Source organism: Aethalodelphis obliquidens, unplaced genomic scaffold (genome assembly GCF_003676395.1).
Source record: "Aethalodelphis obliquidens isolate GAN/ISIS:26980383/991018 unplaced genomic scaffold, ASM367639v1 scaffold59, whole genome shotgun sequence".
NCBI lineage: Eukaryota > Metazoa > Chordata > Mammalia > Artiodactyla > Delphinidae > Aethalodelphis > Aethalodelphis obliquidens.
This window is the reverse complement of record NW_020838003.1, coordinates 6,488,164-6,502,341: the sequence shown is the minus strand read 5'-3', so window position 1 is coordinate 6,502,341 and position 14,178 is coordinate 6,488,164. Positions and strand designations below refer to the sequence as shown.

The following is a 14,178-nucleotide window of genomic DNA, read 5'->3' as shown; positions in this document are numbered from 1 at the left end:
ATTTGCCGCTTCTTAACTGTAAAGAATAAGGTTTTCATGCTAAATATGGTTCTAATTTCGTGATCTGTAAAATGGGGTTAACAATATTTACAGTAGACTCCATTATCCTTTTCATGGTAAAAGTTTTCATTTAGTTTGCCCTATTCTCCCGTTTTACAAATGGGATGTTTTACTGTATTTATCCAATTCTCATTCTACCTCTATATTGGGTGTGGGAGGGGACTAAATCTTGCTATTTATTTTATAGGACACTGGACCGTAAGGTGTGACATCTGGACCTGAAAACCAGAGATCCTGGATTTTGCACTGGTTGTGGTAACTGGAATGAAATTTCTTTATGATACTAAGCTTTTAGTTGGACACATTTCCCAGCTTCCTTTGCAGGTAGATGTGCCATGTGACTACGTTCTGGCCAGTGGGAGGTGAATGAAAGTGATGTGCACCCTGCCTGTTCTCACCCTTGGAATACGGGTGAGCACTTCCCGCTTTACACATCAGAAGCTGATTTGAGCTACATCTGTTTCTTCCTCTATATGCCAGAGGGTTGTTTCTATCTCCGTTTTAAAATAGAAACCCAGCTTTTGAAGAAAAGCCCTTAAAGAAACTGAGAATCTTTCAGATTTACCCCTGAACTCCATCCTGTATTCACCTGTTATAAGAGCTTGTGGCTCTCCAGAGTTGGTAAGGAGAATCAAAAGTCTGAGCACTCCACAGGAGCTGCAGGTCAAATTCAATTCCTCCGAGATGGTCCGGAGTCAATATGAATGATTTCACATCAGGGAGGGTGTGGTGCTCGATCACGAACTGTCCTATTTCCAGGGGAAACAAACACACACTTATTTGTAAGTTTTATTGTGCTTGTGGTGAATCCCTTATACAAGCCTTAGAACTGGTTTAATATTCTGCTATAAAACAAAGTTATACCTACCCACTTGCCTCTGAGAATATATTCCACACAGGTTGAGACAGCATGGCCTCTTATTCCAGCCCATCACCTTACTCATGATGGCCATTACGGTCATATACATTTATAAACAGTATGAATATGCTTTGTAGAAATGATGCTAGTGAGCATATGCACGATAATACGAGTCCTTATGTGACAATGAACCTTGAACACACTTAGCTTTGAATTCCAACCAACGTGTCTCTTGGAGGTAGAAAGATCGCAGTAGTTTATGAATAGAAATATCAATTTCAGATTAAAAAACCCCTCATTTAGGGCTGCTCAAGTCCTTGGTGGAAGGAGGCTATTGTAAACATCATTAAAAAGATCAGGGTTACTCAGCAAGACACTTCCACTCTTTAAAACTACAGTAATGCAGTGTCATGAATAATTAAAAGTAAGGAGACTATTCTATACTGAAAGAGACTAAAGAGGTATAACTGCCAAATTGTAACATATGAATCTTGATTAGATTCACCTTCCTTTTATATAAACAGATGCAAAGTAAATATAAACAAACATAAAAACAAGTAGAAAAGACATTTGTGAGACAATAGAGGGAATAAGAATAGGGACTAGATATTATCGGATCAGTGTGAAATATCTTGGCTATGGTAATACTGTTGCGACATAAGAGAAGGTCCTTGTTTAAGGAGATGTCTACTGAAGTATTTAGGGTAACTTGGCATGAAGCCTGCAACCTGTCTTCACATGGTGTGACCAAAACAATGGGAACGCACGCATGTGCATGTACAACACACACAGAGCAAAATGTTAATAATTGTTGACTTTGTTCTTCATTGTCCTATTCTTTCAACTTTTCTCTGTGTTTGAATGTTTCTTAGTAATAAAAAACTTGAGGAAAAAAACGGCACTGATATTACCTCTGAATTTGGCATGGGTCTTGAATTCAATGACCAGACGGCCATCCTCTCGAATGTAGATTCTTATTATCTGAAGTCTGGCAGAGAGCACACTGTCCGTCTGGATTCCTGGGAAGGCAGCCGTACACAAGACATCCAAGTGAGGGCTTGGAGAAGATCTCCCAGACAGTAGCCTACACGCGACTTATCCCAGGGACACTTCTAAGTAGAGCTGCATGCTTACTTGAATGTAACTTAGAACAAATTTACATATTTGCGTGAACATGGAGTATTTAGAGACATGTGCCAGTTAACGTTGTAAGACAGTTCATTCTACTTGGTTCTTTTCTTACAATTCTATTCTCTTGACATAGTCTCTTTACACCTGAAGATGCCACTTAGCCCAGATGCAGGGTCCCAGCCCAGAGCTCAGAAAAAAATGGTCCCTAAAACTTCTTACTATTAACTTTGCACCAGGACGTGGTTACAGCACATCTGCTTCATACTGTATTTTCTTTCCCTCACCAGGACACCTTTCAGTACTTAACAGAACCATAGCCAATGTGCTGGTGGCTACATTTCATATTGAAAGCAATGGAAAATTAAAGGTTAGCTTGTAGAAGGCCAGCTATACATGGCATAACATGAGTCAACTGTGGCTTTAATATGGGCAATTGCAATCACAATACCCACTGAGTTCAATATGACCAAAAACTAAAGGGTAACCAAAGGAGGGGAAAAAATAAAATTTAAAAAACCCCAAGCTCAAGGAATTATCTGACCCAGAGTGTGAAAACTCCCTGAAGTTTTTTTCCTATGAGAAATACAAAGCAAATAAATGATTTGAGCTTAAACCATTAACAGAAGGAAGGACTGTATTTTCCATTACTAGAAGTGAAACCCTATTTAAAGAAATCTCCTCAGATCAAGTCACTCTGCCTCAGATCAAGTAAATCACCACCAGGGAGGGAGAGAGGAAGAATGGGATCAATAAAATAAGGGCAAATGAGCTTGGGGTTGTATTTGAAGTATAGGACACTGAAAATGGGGAAAAAGCCAAAATCAACTCAGTGATTAGAGTGAGTGGAGGAGAGACTCATGGAGTTTTAGGGGACATTCATGGGGCAGCAGTGGGAGAAGGCGGGTCTCACAAGAGAGGCGTGAGTTCCTAGCTGAAGGGTTGTCACCAAGCCAGGCCCTGGGGGCTGAGGGCTCCTCTCAAAGAGAGCCATAACAGAGACAAGCCCGAGGGGAAGGTCATTTAAAAATATTCAGCACTGCAGTCTTTGAAGTAAAACTAGGGTTAAAATCCCTACTTCAAAAAATGCAACAAAAGAGCAAACTCGATGCCAAATGAATAAAGTGACCCAGGTTATTCTTGATATATTTTTCCATTTCCGTGAATCTGATTTCAAGACCCTTTGCTCCTTAAACAACATGAATGACACCATTTTTACCTAGGAGAAAGTGAACATGACTATATTCCAAAGAACACACACTCGTACGAACCCCCTTACGGGCAGTATAGGACCTGTCACTTGCCGCCCTCTACTCTGGGCCCCTCACTCTCTGGACTGAATGTATCATGACGCTGGAGGCCTTCCAGCATCAACTTTTATCAACATCATTCTTTTTCAGGTACCACAGGTCTATATACTTTTTAGACTTTACCTGTCTCTCCTTTGACTGCATATAGGATAACAGGATGAGGAATGCAGCCACTGTTAAAAGTCTCTACTTTTTTTTTTTCTTTTAATCCTGCTTGAGCATAAGGTAAGACTCGTTAAGATGTCAGTGGGTATACCTGTTCTCCAGAGAACAGTGTCATAGAAGAAGGAAAACTCCATCTCGGTGTGGTGCTCCAAGGAGGCCCAGCCCCTGGGGGCTGTCACGTAGATGTAGGACACGTACAGAGGCACATGCACTGTCAGGAACGATTGAGCAGAGTCTCTCACCTGCCGAGCAAGCAGCGTGCACACAGAGAGGGTTATTTCTCTCCAGGATGAAAAGGCATATGAACATCACATCTTGGTTCAATCTTCATTCTCTCAGTCACTTATTCAGTATTCATCAAGTGCCCATGATTGTGCCAGGCACCAGGCTAGGAACTGGGTCCTCAGCAGTGGAAAAAATCCAAAATCACTGCCCTAATGGAAGCTACAGCCTAGTAAACGCGATTCATAAATTAAAAGATAAAGTAAACAACGGGACGGGAAGTGGCCAGTGCTTCTTTAGATAAGGTAATCTGGGAAGGCTTTTCTGAGGAGGTGACACTTAAACACGCTTTTGAAGTGTGAGAAGCTTTGCCTACACTGTTCATTTGCTGGAAGCCTTGGCTGAGATTTTTCAGGCATCACAGTTATTCACAAAGGAGCGGGGCAGATCTGGGATCTACCGTCAGCACACAGTCCCTGGCTGACCTTTGACTGCATATAGTTTCGAGTGAGCTGGCTGTGGGAGAGCATGAAGCAACCCTAACTGGGAGGATGCCCAAGCCTGGATCCTCGGATGAACATGAGGCTGACTTGGATGTTTTAGTGAGTACTTACATCTCCTCCAAAAGGAAATAAGGTCGTGGGATTTGGATATCATACCTATGAAACTTACCAACTGACAGCTCAGAACTTCGCCTACTTGGATAATTTCCCATCCCATTCCACGCTTTGTTGAAATAATTTTGAAAAGGCAGCACCTCACACTTCCAAGGGAACCTTTTTCTAAAGGGGTTCCTGTTACTGCTATTAATTCGGCTCTGTAACTTTCATTTTACTATGCAATTAACAAACAAAAACTCAATTGAAAGATAACACAATATGAGCAGAAGCTTTCATGAAGAAGGTAACTGTGTATATGTGTGTATGAGTAGGGGAGTTGGTGTATTCGCTTTTAAATGTGTTCTATATTTTCCTCCATAAATATATATTTCCTTTATAACCAAAAAGCTTAGTTTAAAACTATTTTATTTTGTCATTGGCCAAATGCTATAATACACTATGGAACTTACACACATTTTTTGTTTGAAAATTCTTTACCCATGTAAAGTGTTTCCATGGGTAGTTCATGGAAAGAGCCGAATGCTTTATCAATATTTAGAACATCAAAACTCTATTTTTCCAAAGTATTCTTTCATATTCAAAGTTGCCAGTTGGATTCCAAATTTCTCTTTAGACTCCACTAATTCCATATTCACTTAAAAATCTTTTGTAAAATGCCTTACTCTGTCTTCTTTAAAAAATTTCCAGATTTTATCTGGGTTTCGCACCATGTCCTGTCCCCTTAATATACAGGTGTTATTAAATATGCTTGCCCCAATCTCATCATTGTTGATATTATAACCTCCATAAATTTTCTAGCTGACTGGCAAAATTAATTTTTCCTCTGTTTCTGTTTATTCTCCTTTAAATTCATATTACTTACTAATCCTTAAAAAGAAAAACAACAGCCATTATATTTACTGCACAACTATTTTGTGCCAGACACTGCTAAAATGCCTTCTCATTTGAGATAGAGACAATTTCAGATGAGGTTCAGAGAGGTTATGTCTCATCCAACTCTGCTGATATTTGATAAAGGAATATGAACTAGGGCTTGGGTCTAAGTTCTATATTCTTTCTACCATATACCACCTGTTTCAACTATTTTTAAAGAGGCAGACAACAGTGAAGTACTTCTGTGTATATATTCTTTCTCTATTGGTTTAAGAAGTAGGACATATATGATAAAAATTCCTTGTCTTTGCGATTTTTTTTTTCTTTTTTTTCCTTTTTTTTTTGCGGTACGCGGGCCTCTCACTGTTGTAGCCTCTCCCGTTGCGGAGCACAGGCTCCGGACGCGCAGGCTCAGCGGCCATGGCTCACGGGCCCAGCCGCTCCGCAGCACGTGGGATCTTCCCGGACCGGGGCACGAACCCGTGTCCCCTGCATCGGCAGGCGGACTCTCAACCACTGCGCCACCAGAGAAGCCCGTCTTTGTGATTTTTAAGCATACGCTGAATAAAAATATCCAGAACTGTAATTAAAGTCATGGAGAACAGAGAACACTAATTTTTGAGGGGCCAGAGGAAGAAACAATCATTTAGCTTTGCATTTTTGAAAGTGAATGCAGGTTATGCGATTGCAGAAACAGAAAGAAAACCTAAGACTGCCTTAAAATTCTGTTCAGTAGAGGGCGCTAGTATAAACAAAATGAGAGTTAACCAAAATGAGAGGCATCTCAAGAAATCAAAATGAATTTTACCCAAAGAAACTTCGGTAAAATGATTACTCTAAGTCCCTCTACAGGTTCGCTTCTTACAGTGTGGTTAAACCTGATTTGAAGTGAAGAACAAACATCTGAGTTTTAGTTCATTGAGATAACTACTCAAAATTGGGTAGAACCAATTTTCCCGTGAGGACGCATTAGCCTAGTCCCTTTGATATAACGGCCCTCCTATGACTATGACTTCTTGCGGTAACAGTTTTTTTTTTTTTTTTTTTTTTTTTTGGTTACTGATGTTTAACGACCATTAAACATTTTTAAAGTGTCTATTTTCACAAGGGTTGTCAGTTAGGCATAGGTTTGGAATAGGTATGAAAGCAGGGTGTTTTCGACAGTTTACCTGTCCATGCTCGAGACAACAGTGCTCTACTTGTCTGCGGAAAGACAGGGCACTGTCCACCTGTCATTTGGACTCATTTCCCCATGTGGGGAGAACACAACGACTTAGTAATAACTTTCCCATCAAAGGTAAATCTTTTTGGCTTTCCAAAATATACCCAGAGGAAAAAACATATATACCTAGAAGAGTAAAACTATTAGATTTTTATATAAATGACTGTGCCAGATAGTTAATTTTCTTCATCTTAATTGAAACATTTTCCACAGTAATTTTCCAGTTAATTGATTTAGAGGACTCTGCGGGGCTCACTCTGGCCACGATGCTGCTAAGGGCTCTCTTGAGGGACTTATAAAGAAGACTCCCTTGGTCGGTGCGGTTCTGGGGCCGACAGGATGCAACGTGCCAGCTGAAGTGCTTCAGGAATGAACAAAGTTTCACATGACACCCAGATGCACGCAGCCTTCAGACAGACCCCCGGGGGCACCCACCTGGAAGTCGGCAGTTACAGACCCCCCACAGACGTCAATTAGCTCCGTCATATCGTAATAGGCATCAAACGTCCAGACACAGCTCTTCAGGTTCAGGTGTTTGTAGAGCTGGATGGTCTTGGGCTCCCGCACGCTGGCATCAAACTGGAAGGGGCGGTCGTAGCCAGGCCCCAGGGCCGTGCTGTCGCGGACCCTGTCGTCCAGGAACCCTGCCTCTGCAGGGGAGGGAGGAGCAAGGAACAGTAACTCAGTCTGTGGACTTGCCCTTTGCCCAGGAGCTGGGTAGGGAGAGAAGACACATCCTTGGGACATGAGACAGCTTTCCCTCTACCTGAGACCATCAGTAGAGCAGCTCAGGGCTCCCAACGCAAGGTTGGTGGGAATGCGAGGGGAGTTTGTAATCTGCCTCCCGTCATGTGCTAAACAGAGTGATTGGGTTCACAAACTCCTGGAAGAGGCTGCAGGAACCAGGGAAGAAAAGGTGAACAGACGAGACCAAAAATGAAGAAGCCAGAGCTCCGTGGCCCTCGTATGTCTAGGAAAAGAAAATACCCTGAAGCTCTGCCTCTCACACCCGGCCAGTCTGGTTCGATGCTTCACAATCAGTTCTTTTTTTTTTTTTGCGGTACGTGGGCTTCTCACTGTTGTGGCCTCTCCCGTTGTGGAGCACAGGCTCCGGACGCGCAGGCTCAGCAGCCATGGCTCACGGGCCCAGCCACTCCGCGGCATGTGGGATCTTCCCAGACCAGGGCACGAACCCGTGTCCCCTGCATCGGCAGGCGGACTCCCAACCACTGCACCACCAGGGAAGCCCCACAATCAGTTCTTGAAGAAATGGATTTAGTATACGGAGAATTTGTTGATGAATTATTATCATTATTTATTTTTGAAAGCACAGTATTTAAGATCAATTTATTTAATGATGAATTGTTATTTTTTAAGATCAATTTTTTAAAAATAGCTTTTATGGAAAGCCAGCAAAGAAACATCTGACTACCTCCCCTGCCTCTTACGGTTTCTGAACTCTTGGAGAAAAAAGTCTTAATTCTGTGTTAGTGAGTAGATAGCTCGCTAATTATGCTTGACAAAACTTCCCCTGCTACAGGCAAAAATCATTGGATCAAATGCTGCCAGGCAACTGAACTGTTCTAAATTAGCGAAGACCTTTATGCAGCAGAGAGCTGAATACAGATACAATTTTAGAATATTAGGGTTAAAATTTGTATAGTACTCAAAGAACCTATAGTATTCTGAAAGAGCTGATGCATTTCTTAGAATGTTTGACACCAGCACCCAGCCCTCTGCCCCACAAGGACTAAGGTCTCAGTTAACATGTGTTGAATTTAATTGTGTTTAAGTAGGAAGAGGTGCAAACTTTCAGCCTATAAACATGGTATGTTTCTTTCACTAGCTTGCATAGGTGGACCAATTAAACTTTCATCTGTAGCTCAGTGATTTACAAATCATTTACACTCCACTAATTTCTACTGTATAAAGACCATCACTACCCAAAGTGATGCTTAATGAATATGGAAGAGCACATATATGCTTTTCTATCTGCCAAAACACTGTTAAATGATTCATCAGGTGTGAAGGGAGGAAATGCACGTTTAGTGTGCACTTGCTAAGGTGAATGGAAGTGGACAGGATTCTCTGTAAAGTAAAATGTCTGCCCTGCTGTACACGGAGATGCGCTACCGCAGCTGTCAGCTCCGTCGGGCCTGCATCAGCTGCAGAGAGAGGTCAGGTAGAGAGGTCTGTCCATTGGGGCTGTCCCAGGACAAGCTTGACGGATGGGCTCTCTCCAGAGCTCCCTGAAGAGGCATTTCATCGGCTGCACTTCAGGCTGACTTCTCCCTCGGCCCAATCCTGCTTCCTCTCCTTCCCTTTAGGAGATGTGGGTCCCTCAATAAACGTTTCACACCCCAAGCTCCACCTCAGCTCCTGCCCCCGGAGAACCATCCTATAACATCTAATATCTGCATGTGAGCTTTCTAAAATGCTGAGATGATGGGATTTTAGAGCACAGATCCAAACACAGGAGAAGGAAGGAGCTAAAATTTACCAAGACGGGCGCTTTAAAAATGTAGACGCACTTAATCCCCACCTTGATTGGTAGCAGTTGTTATCCTCATGTTACAGATAAGAAAGCAGTTGGCTCACAGCTGTTCAGTTGTATAAGGAGTGGAATAGGCACGTTCAACCTGTCAGTTTCATTCCACGCTCCCTGTTTTTTCCTGTTCACTTCACTGTCCGAGCTGCCTGTGTTTGGTTGCTTGCTAAGGAGGAAATCCACTAACCATGCAGATTTTGAGGACCAGAAAACATGAAAAGCAGAGTGCACTTAGCCATATTCCTAAGGGTCACTGCACTGGGCTGGGCTGGGCAAACCAGCAGGGGACTCTTCCCTTACCTGAGATGCCTCTCAGGTCACGGGTGGTGACGAGATTGGAGCAGAGGTGCTGGTGTCTGTAGATGGACTCAGATAGTAGAAAATGCAAGTTGTGCAATGGCATGGTGGAGATAAGGGGCAGCATTCCATCCTGGTGTGGGATCTGCACTGAAATGTGGATTCTAAGGGAAAAAATAGGGTAGGAATCAGTGTTTAGGTGCCCGCTATAAGCAGTTAATATGGTACATTTCTTTCTCATAACTCAATTTGTCTTCATCAATGAATTTACCAATTTTTCTTTTCTGAAGCTTTCCATGTAGGATTTCTCTCTGAACATAAGGGTATGATGTGCATGTAGGGTTATTCTCCTCTCTCCAGCCCCCAGGAGATCCTCCAGACTCAGGACTGATAGCAATCAAGAATCATAGATTTTTGTGTGTGTGCGTGCAAGAAAAGATAACATCACAATCACAAATGACTTTATAGCTTTCTTCTGCTTTAAGTGGAAGCTTTGTTTCCTCATGAGCTAAAGCCGAGTGACTGACACAGGTACTGCTGCCCTTCTCTGTCACCTTGAGTGTCTGTGGAGGTTGCGGTCGCCGCATATTTTTTTTTAAAGTATTTGTGCCAAAAAGACATCACTGAGCTCTTAAACACTAAGGCCAGTATCCATACCCAGGAAAAAAGCCTACAAATAGTAATAAACCACTCTGCATACGGTCTCTCCCCAACTTAAGGAGCCTTCCCTCCCCTCTCTCCCTGCAGTCCAACACGGCCACCAGGCCTCACTGGCATCAATCTGCAGTAAGCTCTGCCTTGATCTCCATCCTTTCACATTTAGGTGCCTCTGGACCAGGAAATCTGTAACTTATTTATATTGGCTGCTATTTCTTGTGTGCTTTCAGACTCTTGTTTATATTGCCTCTCCACTATGAGGGCAAAGGACCATTTCCTTCCCTTCTTTTGTTTCTCCAGAGCCTGTAGTACACAATTCTAAATAAAATATGAGCTTAATAAATATTGCAACACAACAGAACTGTACTTAGGGGCTGCCATTTTTTTCGCGGCACAAGTTTAAATTTTCAGCATGTTTATTGAGGGTGCGTTTTGAGTTTCTACAGCTTGCCTCCCAGAAAAAGACTCACGTTTTAAAGAGGAATCAGAACCTCAGAACATGAACAGGATGGCTCTTTTGCTAGGAAGGGGTCAGTAGTAACCCTGGGCACTTCTGTTATTGCTTTTTAACAAAAATAAATTTCATTCTGTTAGAAAAAAAGAAGGATTTGCATATTCTTGGCTCCACGTTCAAATCTTTTTTTCATGCAAATGAACCCCTTTCTCTGAACTCAGTTGCTCATAAAGGCACATGCATAAATACTATGAGGTTTAATGAATATGTATAACCTACACGAATTCTTTTTTTTTGCGTGCAAAAATGAAAGCATCCATTTTCCAACAAAATCATAGTGGCACAGGGAAAAAAATAAAAGCACATCTGTCCATTGACTTACAATTTACACAGTGTTATTACTCATTTGCTCACTGGATACTTAGTGCCTCTTAGCTGCCAAGAAGCACTGTTCTAGGCAGAGGGGATGCAAAATAAACAGTCATTTCCCTGCCATCATCATCTCCTGGGGCGACAAGGAGAGAATGAATAATGATAATGCTCTGAGAGAGGTAGACATGGGTACCAGAAAAGCCGGAAGGAAGAGCTTCCAAATTAAATTGGGGGAAATGATGGAAAAGTTCCTAGAAGAGATGACATGGGTTAGATAGAGTGGGACAATCGGATTTAACGACGCTGAGTGGAAGGGAGCAGGGGAGAGTTGGAGCCAGGAGTAGCCACAAGGCGGAGGCATGCCACCTAAGAGAGTCTGAAGCCCTGGGAAGTTACACATGATTCCCTGTGAGTGGCCTGGCAGGTGAAAATGACAAGGTGAGGGAAATGAGGCTAGGAAGATAACAAGGGGCCAGATCTTAGGGGGCCTTCAAAGAATATAAACGTTTTCTGAAGCACTCATCACCACTATTATTTATTTATTTTCTTTGCGGTACGCGGGCCTGTCACTGCTGTGGCCTCTCCCATTACGGAGCAACAGGCTCTGGACGCGCAGGCTCAGCGGCCATGGCTCACGGGCCTAACTGCTCCGCAACATGTGGGATCTTGCCGGACCGGGGCACGAACCCGGGTCCCCTGCATCGGCAGGCAGACTCTCAACCACTGCGCGACCAGGGAAGCCCCACCACTATTCTTATTTTGCAGAAGCATCACTCATTGATCTGTCCCACCCAGAAAACACAGAAAGCATAGCTGGAGACTCCTTCTGCCATCTCCTCGCGGAAGGAACCACCTGCCTGACCTGTTGGGATGCTCCTTGTGTTTGACGTCCAGGTATTTCAAGTTCGCGATGAAGGACTGAGCCTGGAAGCCTCGGGCTGTCCCAGCCACCACTGGGGTGTGGCAGATCGCACTGCCTGTTCCGATGGTAACAATGTTGCTCCTCAAGGGGGTCCCCACGTGGCCCACCTTGTCCACAGCCTTGGCCACACAACGTACATGGAACCTCCGGCTGAAGTAAATGCTGTCCAGGACCTACCAGGAAGAATAAAGCACCTCAGACGTGTACACTACTTCAACAGCTCCCCACACGTACCTTCTGGGTGATAGGCCACCCCAATTCTTGGTACAAGGTAATCTGTGAAGACTATTGTCGACTGAAAAAAAATGCACAGCCTAAAAGTTGAGTTCCGTTTTATTCGGCGGGCAAAACTGAGGACTTAAGCCCGAGACACAGCAACTCGGATAATTCTGAGAGACCTGCTCCAAGGGGCAAGGGGGGTGGGGGGAGCCAGGATATAGAGGAGTTTTTGCAACAAAAGACCAGTGGTTCAAATATCAAAAGCTTACTCTTAAGTAAAGAAAACCAGATACCTCAAGTTAAGGAATTGAGCACTTTCCTATGTTTGGGAACATGCAAGGGTTTAGGCTCACTGAACTCATTCCTTTGATATGCACCTCAGCTACCTGGGGCCAGTATCCTGTGTTTTCTCATCCCGAGTCTCCTCAGGGTGCACCATCGGCTATAGTGGCTGATGGCTGTCACATCCTTTGCTTACTGACATGGCAGGCAGCATTCTTAGTCCACACCATCCCCCATCCATCCCTCCATCTGTCCACTTATCTATCTATCTATCCATTGATCTATCCATCCATCCATTCATTTACCACATAAGTACTGACTTTCTACCAGGAGTCAGGCACCAGGGACAGAGCAGTGAGTACGTAGAGCCTAAGGTGGTAAGTTAGGTAACTAACAAGTTGACAGATGTGTAGCAAGAGCCCAGAGATGACTAGTTCCCTGTGACAGTTGTTCTCTTTATATATTAGGTTCTGCATAAGAACCACTTAACTGGTTTTCAGCACTTCCAGCAAGACTGGTTGCCTCCAAGTCACTTTCGCTGAGGGCATGGTATCAGGATACAGAGGAAAGATACTTCTTTTCTAGGAGTTCTTAGTCTTCTTTCCTCCCTAATTCTATTCCCTCCCTCACCTCCCACTTAATTACTACACATGTTGCAAGGGTTACAATAACATGCAGACTTGAAGTTAGAAGTTGGCCTCTGACACCTACTGGCCTTTTCAAAAAAATAATAACTTTATTATTTTTTTAACTTTTTATTTTATATTGGAGTATAGTTGATTAACGATGTTGTGTTAGTTTCAGATGTACAGCAAAGTGATTCAGTTATACATATACATATATCTATTCTTTTTCAAATTCTTTTCCCATGTAGGTTGTTACGTAATATTGTGCACCTACTGGCCTTTGAAAGTCTTTCTACAGATTCTCTCATGCTCCCAGACATACAGAATCCATAAGCATGCTTAACCCAATGTATGCAGAGGCAACATAGGTCACCAAAACTCTATAGGTTATGAGTGCATAGACACAGGGAAATACATAACAAGAAAAACGAATTAGTAGTTCTGTGTGCCATAGACCTCCCACAAAGCAATCATACAAACTTATAAATTCTACTCATGGAAACAATTTTCACTGAAATCCATTAAAAATTAAAAATGGAAGATTTTTCCATTAAAATGGTTTAATTAGCTGCCAACACTTTATTTATTTATTGATACATGGACTTTGTTCAGAAGGGATTTGAGGCACCTTACAAAAATGCATACAGTACAATGGTATTAAATAAATAATTGAAGAAATGAAGATAGAGCAAAGGAAACAGGGGTAAAAGTGTTAGTCACCAATTCATTGCAAGAAGGAAAACTGAAACATGAAGTAAAATCATAAACTTGGTACCTGTTACAAATGTATATTTGGCTCAAATCAGATGAAACCCCTTCATGGTTTTGTTGAACAGAGAATTAGATACTTATGAAACAATACGCTGTCTTGCCATTTACATTTTTAATAATAATAAAAAAGATAATTTAAATTCAAACTAGGTTATATTGCAAAATGAATATTCTGGCCTTTCTGATTAAGCTGTGTCAAAGACAACGGACATGAAGGACCTGCTTTATCCAAAGCCTCCCGTGTACATCTAACAGCTCTCCTCCACTAGGGCCCCATCCACACGAGGCACTTTTTTTTTTTTTGCATTACGCGGGCCTCTCACTGTTGTGGCCTCTCCCGTTGCGGAGCACAGGCTCCGGATGCGCAGGCTCAGCGGCCATGGCTCACGGGCCCAGCCGCTCCGCGGCACGTGGGATCTTCCCGGACCGGGGCACGAACCCGTGTCCCCTGCATCGGCAGGCGGACTCTCAACCACTGCGCCACCAGGGAAGCCCCACACGAGGCACTTCTTAAAGTGAGAACAAACGGTGGGTTTGTAGGGAAAAATCTAGAGAAATTCAGTCTGAAAGA

The 14,178-nt window shown here is 42.9% G+C and overlaps 1 protein-coding gene across 7 annotated transcripts in view; it reads right to left on the bottom strand.

Annotated features, from left to right (window-relative positions):
• Positions 1–14,178, bottom strand: part of FRAS1 (Fraser extracellular matrix complex subunit 1) — a 451,240-nt gene that overhangs the window by 19,117 nt on the left and 417,945 nt on the right. For all 7 annotated transcript variants that reach the window (XM_027087689.1, XM_027087692.1, XM_027087691.1 and 4 more), the window contains 6 exons: positions 11,650–11,882; positions 9,308–9,468; positions 6,895–7,109; positions 3,614–3,764; positions 1,831–1,938; positions 650–809 (listed from right to left, as the gene is read on the bottom strand). In XM_027087689.1, the coding sequence (XP_026943490.1) occupies positions 650–809; positions 1,831–1,938; positions 3,614–3,764; positions 6,895–7,109; positions 9,308–9,468; positions 11,650–11,882 (1,028 nt within the window). The remainder of the gene's footprint in view (positions 1–649; positions 810–1,830; positions 1,939–3,613; positions 3,765–6,894; positions 7,110–9,307; positions 9,469–11,649; positions 11,883–14,178) is intronic.